The sequence below is a fragment of the Stegostoma tigrinum genome, chromosome 2, assembly GCF_030684315.1.
Source record: "Stegostoma tigrinum isolate sSteTig4 chromosome 2, sSteTig4.hap1, whole genome shotgun sequence".
NCBI lineage: Eukaryota > Metazoa > Chordata > Chondrichthyes > Orectolobiformes > Stegostomatidae > Stegostoma > Stegostoma tigrinum.
In genome coordinates, this window is record NC_081355.1 from 124220340 (window position 1) to 124238541 (window position 18202).

At 40.6% G+C, this 18202-nt stretch overlaps 1 protein-coding gene across 3 annotated transcripts in view; it reads right to left on the minus strand.

The window, feature by feature from the left end:
• Positions 1-18202, minus strand: part of odad2 (outer dynein arm docking complex subunit 2) — a 354164-nt gene that overhangs the window by 199226 nt on the left and 136736 nt on the right. For all 3 annotated transcript variants that reach the window (XR_009443219.1, XM_048560000.2, XM_048559992.2), the window contains one exon: positions 226-372. Coding sequence is in view for 2 of the 3 variants with exons in the window: in XM_048560000.2 (XP_048415957.1) it covers positions 226-372 (147 nt within the window). In the remaining variant the exon portion in view is untranslated. The remainder of the gene's footprint in view (positions 1-225; positions 373-18202) is intronic.

The window sequence follows — 18202 nt, forward strand, 5'->3', positions numbered from 1 at the left end:
CTTCAAATATACAATGAAGCTTCTACCTGTTTCAAGTCAACTCTTTTTTAAACCTGTCCTCAAACCCAATGGAATATACATCATGCATAAGCAAGCCTGAGATCTTCCAGTACATATCAGTCCCTTCTTCCTCTCTAAGAATGGGTGCACACTGAACTTTAAGCAGTAAAAAAAAGCCTCTTTATTTTTAAGAATAATATTGGGATAATATAATAAGTGGCTTACTTTACATTTGGTTTCTTCTGTATCCAATAAGTTAATCAGAACCTCTAGGCCACCCACATCTCGGATGGCCAACTGACATGTCTCATTAGTCAAGTTAAAGTCCCTCATTGAACACAATGCAATAACAGTTGCCGTTTGGTTGCCACCCTGAAATTGTATTGCAAAGAAAGTTAGACAAATCTTGCAATGACAATAACTTGATTTTTATGGCAAAATTGTTCAAGCAAATAAAACTTTAAAATAATAGTAAGCACTAACAGTGAAATGCTTCTGTAATAGTGAAGATAAACAAAATCTTACAATATCTAAATGCTTCAATGGCATGTTTCTTGAAGGCAGTAAAATATTGTGGACTGTGGATGAATGCTACACATCCCAAGTCAATTTATTGGTGAATTAGTGTGAAACATTAGACGACTGTATTACCAACAATAGCTCTTGGATAATCCTGTTGAGTAATTGGTTAGGGCAGAAAATGACTAAGCAAGACCAGTCAACTATACAGAGCATTGAAATGACCACATCTAGAGTATGGTGGGCAGTTTTGATCTGTTTATTGAAGGAAGGACACTTTTATGTTGGAGTAAGTTCAGTGAAGGTTCCCTCGGTTGATTTCTTGTCTTGTGAGGAAACGTTTAGAATTTATCGGCAGAGAGATCATAAGATCGAACAAATAGTATGAATGGAGTGTCTACAGTTGAATAACAAGCCTCTGTAGATGATCAAAAGTGTCAGATTGTGTGAAAAGCAGTTGAATAGCAAATGAAGGGATGGCCTATGATCTGATTAATTGAGGCGAAGAGTTAATTACAAAAACTTAAAAGTAAGATGGTGCTGGAGATAATCAAATGGCTGAAATAACAAGATAGGTATAAGAGGCACATGCCAAGAGTTTAACAAAAGTGACAAGTAATCCAAAACTGTACAAACTTATTAAGGTAGAGAGATCTTAACAAGTTATCAAGATGATGATGTCAAAACAGGACAGTAAGGAAGATCTTACAAACACAGAATAGTATAGTGGGGTTTCATGTAGAGCCACATGGACTTAAGATCAAGGTTGAAACTGTGTTCATGGGTACAGAACTTGGCTACCAGTTTCTGCTTGACAATTCTGCATTTAGGTGTATCTTGAAGGCCTCCTTGATGGATGCTTAACTGAAAATCGGAGACTGAATGTCCTTGACCATTGTAGTGTTCCCTGACTGGGAGGGAACATTCCTGTCTGCTGATTGTTGAATAGTGTCCATTCATCTGTTGTCATAGTATCTGTGTGGTCTTGCCAATATAACATGCCTTGGGGCATCCTTGCCTGCAGCATCTGAGGGACACAGCATTGGCAGAGTCATGAGTATCTGCCATGTATTTGATGGGTGGTGTTCCCATGTGTGATGGTAGTATCCACATCGATGATCTGGCATGTCCATAAGACATAGGAGTGGAAGTAAGGCCATTCGGCCCATCAAGTCCATTCTGCCATTTAAATCATGGCTGATGGGCATTTCAACACCACTTCCCTGCACTCTCCCTGTAGCCCTTGATTCCTTCTGAGATCAAGAATTTGTCGATCTCTGCCATGAAGGCATCCAACGTCCCGGCCTCCACTGCACTCCATGGCAATGAATTCCAGAAGCCCACCACTCTCTGGCTGAAGAAATGTCGTCTCATTTCAGTTTTAAATTTACCCCCTCTAATTTTAAGGCTGTGCCCACAGGTCCTGGTCTCCCTGCCTAACAGAAACAGCTTCCCAGCATCCACCCCTTCTAAACCAATGTCTTGGAGAGGTTGCCACGGCAGGATTGTGTGGTGTTGTGATTGATGTTACCCTGAAGGCCGAGTAGTTTGCTGCAAACTGTGGTCTATTTAAGGTTGGCGGTTGTTTAGCTTCCACTCTGAACTGATTAAAGAAGCCATCCCCTATGAACAAGCCCTGCATATACACAGGATCTGTTCAGACAAGGAGGAATGTGACAGACAACTAAAGATGCTGAAAGACACCCTCATAAGAATGGGATATGATGCTCAACTCATCAATCACTAGTTCTGATGTATCACAGTGAAAAACCACAATGACCCCCTCAGAAGACAGACACAAGACCGATACTCTCCCAGTAATAACCTGGAAGCAAAGAAACTACACTACATTCTTGGCAGCCTTCAACATGTCATCAATGAAAATGAACATTTTGCCAAGATCATCCCTACGCCTCCGTTTCTCACCTTCAAACAACTGTCAAATCTTAAACAGACCATCGAACGCAGAAAACTACCCAGCCTCCAGGATTTCAAACAAACTAGTTGGACCATAACCTGGTGTCCTGTGATTTCTGACCTTGTCCATCCCAGTCCAACAATGGCATCTCCACATCAAGGTAAGTTTGAGCAGTTTATTCATTGAAGTTCAAAAAGTGAGAGGTGATCTCATTGAAACATGCCAACATTCTGAGGCTTAAGAGATGGGTTTCTCATTGTGGGGGTATCTGTAACTAGGGCCAAAGTTTAAAAATAAAGTGTTTCACATTTAAGACTGAGATGAGGAGGAAGCTATTTTTTTGGGTGTCTCTCATGGGATGTGGTATTGATAGCTGACTAGCATTTATTAATAGCCCTTATTTACCCTTGAAAAGGTTGTGGTGAGCTGCCTTCTTGAACCGTTACATTCCATGTGCTGTCGGTAAGCCCACAGTGCCATGACGGAGGGATTTCCAGGATCCAGTGACAGTAAAGAAATGGCAATATACTTCCAAATCAGCATGGTGGCGGCTTAGAGGAGAAATTGTAGATGGTGTTCCCATGTCTCTGCTACCCTTGTCATACCAAATGGAATAGTCATGGGTTTGGAGGGTGCTAGTTAAGAACTTTCAGCAAATTTCTATAAACAATTCTGTAGGTAGCACAAACTGTTGCCACAGAGTGTTAATGGTGAAGGGATAGATGTTTGTGTACGTGGTGTCAATCCAGCCAGCTGCTTTGTCCTGGATGGTGTCAAGCTTCTTGTGTGTTGTTGGAGCTGCACTCATCCAGGCAAGTCAGGGATATACCAACACGCTTCTGACTTGTGCATTGTAGATGGTGGATGAAATTTGGGGAGTTAGAAAGTGAGTTAATTTCTGTAGTCTTTCTAGTCTCTGATCTGCACTTGTAGCTTATACTATGTGTATGGCAAGTTCAACTGAGTTTCAGGTCAATGGTAAACCCCAGGATGTTGTTAGTGGGGGCATCAGTGATGGTAACACCATTCAATATCAGCAGGTGGTGGTTACATAGTCTCTTATTGGAGATGGTCATTGTCTGATATTCATGAATGTTACATGCCACTTTTCAGCCCAAGCCTGGATATCACTCAGCTTTTACTGCGCTTGAGCTGGACGACTTCAGGATCTGAGGAATCATGAATTGCGCTGAACATTGTGCAATTATCAGTGAACCTACCCATTTCTGACCTTACGATGAAGGCAAGGTAAGTCATGAAGCAGCTGAATATGGTTGAGCCAGGGGCACTACCCTGAGGAACTCCTGCCGAGATGTGCTAAATCTGAGGTTATTCACCACCAACAACCGCAATATCTTCCTATGTGCCAAGTATGAATCCTTGAGAGCTTGCACCTGATTCCCATGATTCCAATTTTGCAAGGGCTCCTTGATGCCACATTTGGTCAAATGTGGCCTTGATCTCAAGTCTGTCACTTCCACCTCACCTGTGAAATTCGTGTTTGAGCCAAGTTTGCAATAAGGTCAGGAGGTGAATGTCCCTAGTGGCACCCTGGGATTCAGCGAACAGGTGCTGCTTGATGGCACTAATTGAGAGTAGACTGATGGAGACTGATGTGTACAAGCCACATCAGGGCAATTTTCCACATCGCCAGGTAGATGCCAGTGGTGTAGCTATACTGGAACAACTTGGCTATAGGTGCAGCATGTTCTGGGGCACGAGGTTTCAGTTGTTTCAGTGGCGGGAGTCCAGGAGAAAGCGCAAGGGCAGCCTGGGAAAGTAAGCTTCCACCCAATAAATTTGGGAGTTAACTCGCATAGTGCCTCCTAATAATAATGACTAAGTGTGGTGAGCCGATAAGCTATTTGCATTTTTTTCCTTATCTCTTTTTTATCTTTCAGGGTGGTCACCTAGATGCCAAATCCTCTGGGAGCGGGACGGAAGGCAAAGCCGGAGTCTGTTTGAGTGTATAACGGAGTAAACTTACTGGTACAGTGAACACTGAAACTAAAACAAAAACTAATTAATTTTAAATAATTAACTAAGTAGAGATGGCAGGCCAGGTGATGTGTTGGAGCTGTATGATGTGGAAGTGAGCTGATCCCATTGAGAACGGCAGTGACCACATCTGCAGCAAGTATTGGCTGCATGAGGAGCTCTGGCTCAAAATTGATGAGCTGGAATCCGAGCTCCAAACACTGCGGCACACCTGGGAGGGGGAGAAGCACCTGGATGCTGCGTTCCAGGCTGCAGTCATAACTGGTAGATTAACTAATGTTAATTTGATTGGCGGGCAGGGACAGCAGTGTATGACTGCGAGTGACGAACTTAAAGGGACCCTGCAGACAGGAACACAGGAGCCGCAGCTTTGACATTGCCCCACAGATATGAGGCACTTGCTCCCTGCAGGGATGAGGAACAGGGCTGCAGGAAGGGTGAGTCAACTGACCATGGCACCATGGTCCAGGCAGCCATTCAAGACGGTGGAGCAAAAAGACAGATTGTAGTTGTAGGGGATTCCATCATCAGGGGGATAGACAGTATCCTTTGTGAGCAGGATAGAGAATCCCACATGGTGTGTTGCCTGTCTGGTGCCAGTGTGTGAGACATCACTGACCGGCTTGAGAGGACACTAGAGATGGAGGGGGAGGATCCAGTTGTTGTGGTCCACATAGGTACCAACAACATAGGCAGGACGAGGGAAAAAGACCCGTTTCGGGATTATGAAAAGCTAGGAGCAAAATTAAAAAACATGTCTTCAAGGGTCATAATCTCTGGATTGCTGCCCGAAACATGTGCAAATTGGCACAGAGAGGTGAGGATCTGGGAAGTAAACACGTGGCTAAAAGAGTGGTGTGGGAAAGAGGGCTTCCTTTTCATGGGGCACTGGCATCAGTTCTGGGACAGGAGGGATCTATACCACTAGGATGGACTCCACTGGAACAGGGCCGGGTCCAGTGTTCTGGTGAAAAGGATAAATTGGGTGGTTAATAGGACTTTAAACTAGTAAGTGGGGGGGAAGGGAGATGTGAGCGTAGAGGGAGAATAACAGTTAATGTAAGGCAAAGCAGCAGGTTAGCTGGTGGTGAGGAAGCTTCAACTCCATTGAAAATTAGGAAGAAAGCTAAAGGGAAGGAGAACTCAAGAGCTATTAGTAATGGAGGTAATAGGACCCAAAAAGAAGGTGCAAAAACTGGCATAAAGGCACTTTGTCTGAATTGTTGGAGCATTCGAAACAGGGTGGATGAATTAATGGTGCAAATCATGGAAAATGGGTACGATTTAGTGGCCATGACAAAGACATGGTTACAGCATGGTCATGATTGGGAGTTAAATATCCAGGGGTATCAAACTGTTCGGAAGGACAGACAGGAAGGTAATGGAGGTGGTGTTGCTCTGATTTTTAAGGATGATAACACGGAAGTAGTGAGAGATGATACAGGTTCTACTGAACAAAACGTTGACTCCATTTGGGTGGAAATTAGGTATAGCAGGGTGAAGAAGCCTCTGAAAGGTGTGTGGTCTATAGACCACCAAATAATGGCATTGTGGTGGGGCAGGCAATAAACATAGAAATAGTTAATGCATGTAAAGATTGTACAACAATTACCATGGGCGATTTTAATCTACATATTGATTGGTCAAACCTCATCAGTCATGGCAGCCTTGAGGAGGGGTTCATAGAAGGCCAACGGAAAGCCACAAAAATGTTATAAAGGAAAGTAAGATAGGTTATGAGTAAACTAGCTCAGAATATAAAAACAGACAGCAAAAGTTTCTATAAATATGTAAATCGTAAAAGAGTGGTGAAGGTAAACACTTGTCCTTTAGAGGATGAGAAGGCCAATTTAATAACTGGGAATGAAGAAATAGCCAAGACATTAAACAATTATTTCGTGTCGGTCTTCACAGTGGAAGACACAAATAACATGCCAAAAACTAATGGCAAGAAGGTTATAGCAAGTGAGGTCTTAGAAACTATCATTATCACTGAGGAGGCAGTGCTGGGGAAGCTAATGGGGTTAAAGGTGGACAAGTCTCCTGGCCCTAAAGAAATGCATCCCCGAGTATAAAAAGAGGTGATGGGGGAAATAACAATTGCACTTGTAATTATTTACCAAATTTCACTGGACTCTGGGGTGGTTCCCGCAGATTGGAAACAGCCAATGTGACGCCACTGTTTAAAAAAGGAAGTAGATAAAAAGCAGGTAACTATAGGCCAGTTAGCTTAACTTCGGTAGTGGGGAAAATGCTTGAATCTATCATTAAGGAAGAAATAGCAAGACATCTGGATATAAATTGTCCCGTTGGGAACACCCAGCATGGGTTCATGAAGGGTAGGTCATGTTTAGCTAATTTGGTGGAATTTTTTGAGGATATTACTTGCATGGTGGGCAATGGGGAATCTATGGATGTGGTGTATCTGGATTTCTAGAAGGCATTTGACAGGGTTCCACATCCAAGGCTGCTCCATAAGATAAAGTTGTACGGTATTACAGGTAATGTGTTGGCATGGATAGAGGATTGGTTGACCAGTAGAAAGCAAACAGTAGGGGTAAATGGGTGTTTTTCTGGTTGGCGGTCAGTGGCTAGTGGTGTGCCTCAGGGATCGGTGTTGAGACCACAATTGTTTACAATTTACATCGAAGATTTGGAGTTGGGGACTAAGTGTGGTGTGTCAAAATTTGCAGATGACACTAAGGTGAGTAGCAGAGCAAAGTGTGCAGAAGACACTGCAAGTCTGCAGAGGGATATAGATAGTCTCAGTGAGTGGGCAAAGGTCTGGCAGATGGAGTACAATGTTGATAAGTGTGAGGTCATCCATTTTGGTAGGAATAGCAGCAAAATGGACTATGTTTTAAATGGTAAAAAATTGCAGCACGCTGCTGGGCAGAGGGACTTGGGTGTCCTTGTGTATGAATCGCTGGAGGTGGAATTGCAGGTACAACAGGTAATTAAAAAGGCAAATGGAATTTTGTCTGCCATTACTAGAGAGATGGGGTTTAAAAACAGGGAGGCTATGCTGCAGCTGTATACGGTCCTGGTGAGGCCACACTTGGAGTACTGTGTGCAGCTTTGGTCTCCTTACTTGAGAAAAGGTATATTAGCACTGGAGGGGGGTGCAGAGGAGATTCATTCGGGTGATTCCAGCGTTGAGACGGTTGGATTATGAGGAGAGACTGAGTAGGCTGGGATTATATTCATTGGAATTCAGAAGAATGAGGGGAGATCTTATAGAAACATGTAAGATTATGAAGGGAATAGATAAGGTGGAGGCAGGGAGGTTGTTTCCACTAGCAAGTAAAACTAGGACTAAAGGGCATTGCCTCTAAATAAAGGGAAGCAGATATAGTACTGAGGTCAGGTAGAACTTCTTCCCCCAAAGGGTTGTGAATCTGTAGAATTCCCTGTCCAATGAAGCAGTTGAAGCTACCTCGCTGAATATTTTTAAGGTAAGGCTAGATAAATTTTTGAAAATTAAAGGAATTAAGGGTTATGGTAAGTGGGCAGGTAAGTGGAGCTGAGTTTCAAAAAGATCAGCCATGATCTTATTAAATTGCAGGGCAGGCTCGAGGGGCCAGATGGCCTATTCCTGCGCCTAGTTCTTATGTTCTTAAATTTTTATGTTTCATACTATTGCTGGAATGTTGTTAGAGCCCAAATTCTTTGCAATATCCAGTGTCTCCAACTGTTTGTTAATATCATGTGACACGAATCAAATTGGCTGAAGTCTGGTATCAGTGATGCTGGGGGCCACTAGAGTAAGCAGAAATGGATTATCCACTCAGCATTTCTGGCTTAAGATTCTGGCAAATACTTCACCTTATCTCTTGCACTGATGCGCATCAATGAGGATGAGGATATTCGTGGAGCCTGCTCTTCCACCACTGATTGTTCGCTGGGTGTGACAGTACTGCAGAACTCTCCTGATTATATGCCACTTTGCTACCATTGTTGCTGAATCTTTCCTGCCAATGGGACAGAACAAATCCAGGGTGGTGATGGTGGTGGCTGGGACATTGTCTCTGAGGTATAATTCCCTGAGTATGACTATATTAGGCTGTTGTTCACTAATTTGTGAGACAGCTCCACCAATTTTTGCATTGCTCCCAGATAGTAGTAACAAGGATTTTGCAGTTTCAGGGCTGCTTCTGATGCTTAGGTCGATGGCAGGGGTTCTGCCTGATTTCATTTCTTTTTTGAGGTCATAGGGACTGATACAAGTGAGTGGCTTGCTAGGTCATATCAGAGTGCAGTGAGAGCCTTGGTTGGACTAGTGCCTTCATTTTGGGCACCACTACTGCTTGCAGTTTCCCATCTCAACTGGTGGGCTGCATTGCTCAGAGCACTTTGGAACTTCTGGGCGCCCTTCTTTGCATTCTCCATGGCTTACGCAATCTCTAGTGACCTTTTTAAATCTATTTCCAATTTTACTGAAGCTTCTTTTGTATGGCTTCATTGTTAATGCCACATACTAAGCAATGTCTTCGCATGTCAATTAATGTGGACCCAAAATGGCACTGCTCAGCAATCTCCCAAAGGCTGTGATTCTCTCCCCGGGATTCTCCCAGTCAAATTAAATTTGTAATATTGTAAAATTACTGGGGCTTGGGGGTAGTGTTCTTGACTAAGTCTATGACCTATGTGAATGTTTTGGTATTAGGGCATCTCAAAATGTTAAGATCATAAGATGTAGCAACAGAATTAGGCCATTTGGCCAATTGAGACTGCCCCACCATGTTTCTCAACTCTATTTTCCTGTCTTCTGCCCATAAACCTTGATCCCATTATTAATAAAGAACACAACTATCTGTCTAAAATACACTCACTGACTTGGCATCCTCAACCTTCTGTGGCAGAGTTCCACAGATTCATCACCTTCTGGCTGAAGAAATTCCCTTCATCTCAATTCTAAATCATCCTCCCATTGCTCTGAGGCTGTGCTCTAAGGTTCTAGTCTGTCCTGCTAGTGGAAATGTGTCCTCCACATCCATTCTATCCAGACCTCTCAGTATTCTGTCAGTAGTAACGAGATACTCCATCATCTTTCTAAACTCCATCAGGCACAAACCCAGAGTCCTATAATGCTTCTCATACAACAAGCCATTCATGCCCATGATCCTTCTTGTAAACCTCCTCTGGACCCGCTTTCAAGGCCAGCACAAGAAAAGGGGCCCAAAACTGTTCACAGTTTCCAAATGCGATCTGACCAGAGTCTTACACATCCTCAGCAATAAATATTTGCTGTTGTATTCTAGTCCTCTTGAAATTAATGCTAACATTGCGTTTGCCTTCCTAACTTCCAACTGAAACTGCATGTTTACCTTAAGAGAAATCTAAACCAACTGGCGTAAGTCCTTTTGAATGTCACATTTCTGAAGCCTTTTCACATTTTGAAAATAGCTTATGTCTTTATTCTATGGCCAAATTTCATAACCAAACGTGTTCTCACATTATATTCCATCTGCCACTTCTTTTCCCACTATCCTAGCCTTTCCAAGTGTTTTTGCAGCCTCCCCTGCTTCCTCAACACTATCTGCTGCTACACCTACCTCTGTGTCATCTGCAAACAATGCCCTCAGTTTCTTGGTTCCTTCGTGAATAGTTACAGTCCCAACACTGTTACCTTTAGAACTCCACTAGTCACCAGGTGCCACCCTGAAAAAGAGCACTTTTCTGCGGGTCAGCCAATCCTGTATCTATGCCAATAATTTACTCCTAACACCATGGGCTCTTATTTTATTTAGCAGTCTCCTGTGCAGCATGTGCCTTTAAGAGAGATTTAACCTGCCGTTTCTCTTGCAGAGAGATGTTGCCACAGTGGCACTGGAATGTCTGGTTCAGAAGCAGTGGGTAAACAGCTCTGAGCTCCCTGAGTATTTTTTAAATTAGATGAAAGAAGCATGAGTGGCCAGAGCAGGCTCATTTAGATCTTGATTTTAGTTTTGCTTTCAGTCGGAGTGTGGAGTTGGCTGCTGAAGCTGACAGACACAGCTTTGAGTTTTCTCTCTGCTGCTAGATTGATTTTTGTTTTCAGTGTTCCCTTCTTTGGGTTGACAGGATTATCTGTTTTGCTGAATTGACCTTTGCCAAGGTTGCGTTTACGGGATGTTTCTATATTGGAACAGTTGAGGAATAATAGTAAAATAATATATTATTTTACTTAGTATTTCAATGAAGTCAAAGCTATACCAATTCTTCTTTTTTTTGTTTGTATTTTAACTGTTGAAATAGTAAAGCTTAAAACTGCTCAATGAATCACATCTGGAACACAGTGCCTTACACTTGATTTTAAATAAGATAAAAGTTAGAGTCTAAGTTATCTCCTTGATATATTTTGAGGGGGTGTGGTGTTGACAATGACAAATTTAGGGCTCTCCTGAGGATCAAAATCTTTAATTCAAAGTCGGGTTTACGTTTATTGGACTCAAAAGTAGTGAGTAGTAAGCGTTGATGTTCTTTTTTTCAGTGCTGCACTCAGTTGGTTTAAATAGGGTATGCCTTGTGCAGTAATGCTATTTCAGAGACTAAGAGTTTCCTTGGCATGGAAGAATTCACTTGGGGTGGTTTACAGAAGGTGAGTAAGGCAAAGCTTTTAGAATTGGCAGACAAGCTGACGCTGAGGTTATCTATGCCCATGAGGAAAGGGGAGATCATCACATTAATAGATCAGCATTTGTGATGCCATGATGCAGTTAGAATCATTAAAAATGGCTAAAATTCAATTTCAATATAAGCAGCTTGAAGTCGAGGCAAATGTAAGGGAAGAAAACAAAACAAAACAATTGCCCTAGCAGAGGAAAGAGAGAAGGAAGAAAGGGGGAAAGAGAGAACTTCAGAACTTCGGAAGTTACAACTGAAAATTGAAAGCTGACTTAAAATGGCAGAAGTAAAGGTAAAAGGGGGGAGTAGTGATAAGGACACTGATGAAGAGCAAATCCATCATAGCCAAAGGCCTTATGGGATCTGCTTAAATGTATCCAAGCTTTGCCAAAGTTCAACAAGAAAGCATAGAAGCCTTTTTCATTTCATTTGAGAAAGTGGCTAGTCAAATGAAATGGCCACTGGCTATGTGGGTATTGTTGATTCAAAAAAGTTGGAAGGTAGAGCTAGTGAGGTCACTTTCAGAGGACGTATCTGGGGGTATGATGAGGTGAAAAAAGGCATATTAAGTGCTTACATTCTTATCAACTAGTGCCAGAGGCCTTCAGACAATGTTTTAGGAATCTAAGAAGGAGGTATATAGAACTTGAAAGGATCAAACAGTAACTTTGATGGGTGGTAAGGGTATTGAACTTGGATCAAACATATGACACTCTTAGAAAGACTGTTATTTTGGATGAGTTCAAAAATTCACTTCCTTAAATAGTTAGAACTTATGGGGAAGAGCAGAGAGTTAAAACTGTAAGATTAGCAACAGAAAGGGCAGATGATTATGAGTTAGTTCATAAATAAAAGTATGGCTTCTGAAATCAATTTCAATCTGTGGAACATAGAAATTGGTGAAAAGAGAAACCCTCATTTGGTAAGGGAAAGGGAGATCTCATAGCCAACAAAGATTTTAAAAGGTTAAAAAAGAAACCTATGCAGGGGACGAGAAAAAGGTAAAGTCCTCAGATGTTTTCAGTGCAATAAAGTAGGGCATGTGAAGGCAGTGTTAGTGGTTTATAAAAATGTACTGAGAAGACAGATGTGGTAAAACAGGATTTTCCGGGGTCGGCAGGTGGGGACTTGTTAAAGTGGCAAAGGAAAATACAGTTGAAGCAAAAGAGCAGTAAAAGAATGCACAGCCTGGTCAGGGCTTGGTTGGTAAGAAAATGCCAGACATCTTTAAAGGATTTGCTTGCATGGGTAAGGTTCTCTCATGTGTACCAGGAGAAATAAGTAAAGAAATCAAGGTTTTAAGAGATGCGGGAGCAAGTCAACTTTTAATGGTGAGAGATGAGGAGATGTGCACATCAGGAGTACTGCCAGAAAAGGTGGTAATATGTGGAATTCCTATGGAGAAGAGTAGTGTCCCATTATCTAAGGTGAGGCTAGAGAGTCCACTGAAAAGTGAAGTGGTGGCAGGATGATACAGAAATTCTCTGTTCGGAAATTATAGTTTATCTTTGGTAATGATATAGCTGGATCACAGGTGGGAAAAATGCCAACGGTGATTGAAAAGCCAATGGAAAATCAGACAACTGAGGTGTTACAGGAAGTGTATCCTGGGATTTTTCCTGACTGTAGATCACAAAGGTCACAAGATTTAAACAGTAGGAGAAATCAAAGAGTAAAGATAAGGGAATTGAAATTAAATTTTCAGAAACTATTTTTGATCAAACGGTTGAGAAGAAGAAAGAACAGGCAGAGGACAAAGTGGATACTTTTATTTCAGAGAAGTTAGCTGAATTACAACAGAGAGATAAAAAATAAAGCAGTTGTATTAAAAAGCATACACAGAGGAAGAATCTGAGTGCATCCCAGAATGTTACTATCTTCAAAATGAAGTCTTGCTAAGGAAATGGAAACCACCACATATTCGAGTGGATGCAAATGGGCAGAAGTTCATCAAGTTATATTACCAGTGGGTTATCGAAAGGAGGTGTTGCAGGTAGCACATGAGTTACCAGGAGGAGGTCATTTGGGAGTAAAGAAAACTCAAGCCAAAATACAAAAACATTTTTCATGGCCCAGACTGCATAAAGATGTGGTTGAATTTTGCCGGACATGTTACACTTGTGAGGTAATAGGAAAACCTCAAACAGTGATAAAATCAACATTCTTAATACCCATTCCAGCATCTGACAAATGATTTATAAATTGATTGCATAATTGATCTTATTTGAGTCTTAGATAACAAAGTGTAGAGCTGAATGAACACAGCAGGCCAAGCAGCATCTTAGGAGCACAATTAATTTTATATGACCCCTCTCTAAAACAAAAAGTGGAAATCAGTATTTGTTGAGCATAACGGATGTGTCTACTAGATTTCTGGAAGCCATTCCATCACAGAGTATCACAACTAAAAGGGTTGTAGAAAGTTTCTCCTTTTTTTTACTTGGTACAGACAATTTAAATCAACTGCGTATCATCCAGAATCAGAGGGAGCATTAGAACAGTTGCATCAAATTTTAATGACTTTGTTGAGGGCCTATCGTCAAGAGTATCCAGAGGAATGATATAAAGGAATTCTATTTGTACTTTATGCAATTAGGAACACACCTAGTCAATCAACTAAATGTAGTCCCTTTGAATTATTTTTTAGAGTTGTGAAGACCACTGAAATGAATTAAATGAGATTGGTCAGTCAGAGTTCAGAGACTACACTATTGGTCTGTGTGTCAACTCTTAGAGAGGGGGAGATAGAATAGAGCAGGTGAATTGGCTGGAGAGCTTTTAAAAGTAACACAGCATATAATGAAACTCGCAGCAGCACATAATGAAACTTGGAGCTGGGACTGAGTAGTTTTTATTGAAATTTCATACCAAATTTTAGCAGTGTGTTTGTTCCACTGACTAATTGGTGAAGATGCAGAAATTTTCAGTGAAAGGGGAGTGTCAGAAGGCATTTGGCATATAATGAAACTCGAATCAAAATTTTGTGGTTTTGATCATGGAGATAAGGTGTATTACTATCAATGATCGGTGAACCTTTGAAAGCAAGGTTTAGTGGCCTTTATCAAATCAAAGTTGAGTGACGTGAATTATTTGATAAGAATGCTAGAAGGAAAATTCACAGGGTGTATTATTTGAATATGCTCAAAAGATACTTTGGTAGGGAAGGAAAGCAAAAGGGAATGTGTAGCTCGTTGCAACTCAGAATGAAGAACCAAATCCAGATGATTCTAAAATTGCTTTTCCTCAAATCAATTGGGTAATGAGAAAGTTCTCAGAAATTAGAATAAATTGACAGGTTTTTATTTTACAGAATGTGCTCACTGCAAAAGTTTACAGCTTTGAGTTTAGTTTCATTTTAATGGTGCGAATGGTAACTTTCATGGAGAGTGGTGCAAACATCAGTGGCAAAGCAGGATTTGTAAGTATGTAGCTTGCTACATGAAACCAATTTATACCATTTCACTTTGTTCATGTTATGACATGAGTTGCCTTCCAAAGAAAGATGAAAATGACCTGAAAGAATTATTACAGTCACATGCAGACATATGTTGGAATAAGCTGGGAAGTACTGAACCAATTATGCAGATGTTGTTATAGGAAATGCTGTTCGAATTAAGCAACATTCTTATCAGCTTAACCCTCTAAAATTAGAACAAGTTCAAAAAGACATTGAAAGCAAGCTCAGAGAAGTAATGATTGACTGAGTGAGTTGCAGTGAGTGGAGCTCATTCAGTGATGGTTCCAAAACCAGATGGTGCCAACGACTGTGTGCAGACTATCAAAATATCGATACAGTTACGAAATCCGATTAATACCCTATTCTATGATTGGAAGATTGTGTTCAGAAGATGGGACAAGCAACTTATGCTTCTAAGTTGGACTTATTTAGAGGATACTGGCAGATACCTTTATCCGAAATAGCAAAGGAAATTTTGGCTTTCGTGACACTGAGTGGACATTACCAGTTTAAAATCATGACATTTGATATGAAGAATGCACCAGCCACATTTCAAAGATTAACCAATAAGGTAGTTTTGGGATTACCCAGTTGTGTGGTGTACATAGATGATCTGGTGATTTTTAGTCACACATGGAAGGAACATTTGGAGCATCTAGTGGAATTGTTCCATCAGCTTCAAGTGGCGGGCGTGGTGATAAACTTGGTCAAGAGTGAGTTTGCAAAATCTCAGGTCACATTCCTTGGCAATTTATCATTAGACACGGACAAATTGCCTCATGGGATGGGAAAACAAAGGTTACCGGAGAGTTTCCCATATCACCAATGATGAGGGAAGTGCTATGTGATTCTTGGGGCTGAGTAGTTTCTGTTGAAATTACGGACCAAATTTTAGCAGTGTGTTTGCTCCACTGACTAATTGGTGAAGAAATGCAGAAAATTTCAGTGGCAGGGGATTGTCAGAAGGCATTTGACTGCCTGAAATTTGCGTTGAACGCTGCTCCAGTGTTAATAACACCTAATTACACAAAACCATTTAAGATGGCTATTGATGTGAGCGTTGTGGGTGTACTGCTGTACTCTTGCAAGAAGACAAGAGTACAGAAAGGCCTAGTGGGCATTTTTCTTGAAAGTTGAATATTCATCAAAAGAAATGTTCCACCATTGAGAAACAGACCTTGACTTTGATGTTGCTGTTGCAATATTTCAACATTTATGTTGCTAGTAACATAACTGAGACAACTATGTATACTAGTCATAAAGCCGTAACATTTTTGGAAAAAATTAAGGATAGAAATACCAGACTGTTTAGAAGGAGTTCGTTAGTATAGCCATTCAATTTGAAAATTATACACATGATGGGATGACAGAGCATAATTGCCAATGCCTTCTCATGACTTTAATGAAGGAAAACAGTATTTGGTGGCGGAATAAACGGACTGAGATGGACTGTAGTATTGAATGTTTTCATGCTTAGGTTTAGTTTTATATATATATGGTGTTGCCACAGTGTCACAAAAATGTCTGCTTCAAAAGTAGTGGGTAAACAGGTTTTAGCTGACTGAGGGTTTTTTTTCAGTTAGACACGAGTGGGTAGAAGCAGGGTCAAACTGACTCAGGGTTTTAGTTTTGTTTTCAGTTAGGGTTTGAAGTTAGCTGTAGAAATTAGTAGTTACAACTCTCTCTGCTGCTGCAAAAAGCTTGAGATCTCTCTCTGCTGCTAGACTGATTGTTTCAATGTTCCTTTCTACTGGACTGGAGGTAGCACATAAGGATAATCTGTTTCGTTGAATTTGCCTTTGCCAAGGGTATGGTTACGGGATGCCGTTATATTAGATGATTAGTAGTTAAATAATGTATTATCTTATTAACTATTTTAATGGAGTTGAAGTTATGCCATTTCTAATTTTTGTTTGTATCTTAAGTGTGTTGTCATAATAAAGCTTGTTTTGCTTGAAGCCTAGTAATCAACCAATCGAAACACACCTGGAATGCAGCACCTTACACTTGCCTTGAAATAAAAGTTAGCCCTAGACCCTATCTCCTTGAGATATTTTGAGGGTTTGGTCTGGGCCAAAACAGGCAATTTATCAAAGGCCTTATGGAAATCCAAACAAATCACATCCAATGGCACTCCTTCTTCTAATTTGCCTATTTCCTCCTTAAAGAATTTTATCAGATTTGTCAGGTCTGATCTCCCCTGAGTTTTCAATCAAATAATATGTTTGTGCCCTCCGTGTAGTCAACAAATAATTTCAAGCATTTGACATTCCATATTCAATCTTCTGTAGACAGACTGAATGGTGCTAATTTACCCCAAAGAGGCATTTGACTGTTATCTTCTTTGAGGATGGGCTTATCTGGCTTTTTGTTTTGCTATGTGAATTGCTGTCCTTTATCTTGTCACCCATGTAATGATTTCAAAGTTTGGCTGTGACGTTTAATGTAGGAAATATAACAATTTAATATGTCTAATAACACTAATTAACAGAGTACATGCCTAGCACCTCTGCTGAATTGCTGATTAAGTCTCATACACCTCCCGCAGATTTACCACTCAATGCCTGATGGGCTAGCAAGGTTACATGACCCTTGCCTCAGTGCTCATATTCAAAAGTGACCAATTACTACACTTCATTATTGCTGCTTCAAAATTCCAGCATTCTCTCCATTACAGTGTGGCTAGTGTACTTATAATAAATGGGCTGCAGCATGTCAAGAAGGCTCATTGTTACTTTTTCAAGAGTTATTAGTGTTGGCTTATACATTTTGGCCCAGCCATTAAAGACCATATTCCATATTAAAATAAAAAACACTATTCATATAATGTGAAATATTGGAAATGAACAATAGTACAAATGACGACACCTTATAGAATTATAATGCCATACTTGGTGGTATTACTGATGATCTAATAACAAAAACAAAGACAATCCATATGATGATATAGCATAACCAGGCCGTTAAGACAAATGAAAGCAAAATACAAACAGAAATCTGAAACAATTGTAGAAAAGGCTAGAGAAACTCAGCAGGTTGGACAGCATCTATGGAGAGAAACATAGTTAATGCTTCAAGTCCAGTATGACTTTCCTTCAAAACTGAAAGAGCCAGAAAATGGAAAATTTTATGTTGTTAACAGAGTGGGAGAAAGCACAAGTTGAACAGATGGTGAGGGTGCCAGAGCAAAAGACAAGGTCAAGGTAATGGTGGTAAATGACTAATAGAGATGTAAAATAGAAGAGCGAACAGGATGTATGACATTCATGTTCTTATCTGACAGCCAGGGCTCCCTGATTGGGCTAGATTCACAGTCCCAATCAAGGAACTCATATTCTATGTGGTCCACCACTCTGACCTCATTAAAATCAGTTCAAGCATGGCATATCCATTGGTTGTAAGGTTATAAAATAAATAAATGTTCCAGATTTAATATCAATCTTTACTGTTGTTACTTTTTACTTAAGATCTTAGTTTTAGTTTTTACTTTATTCCACTGCAACTGTTTTCTTTTTGGGTCCAAATTGACTAAGGTGTTAATCCCCATAAAACAAGCAAAGGACATGTAAAGCCCAACCCCATGATGTCTAGGAGATGAAATTTGTTATATTTACAATTTTTGTTAAAAATTGACTTTACATGTGTGTACATGTTGATAATTTTTCCCATCTACGCTCCTTATCATTATGTACATCTGAACTCAA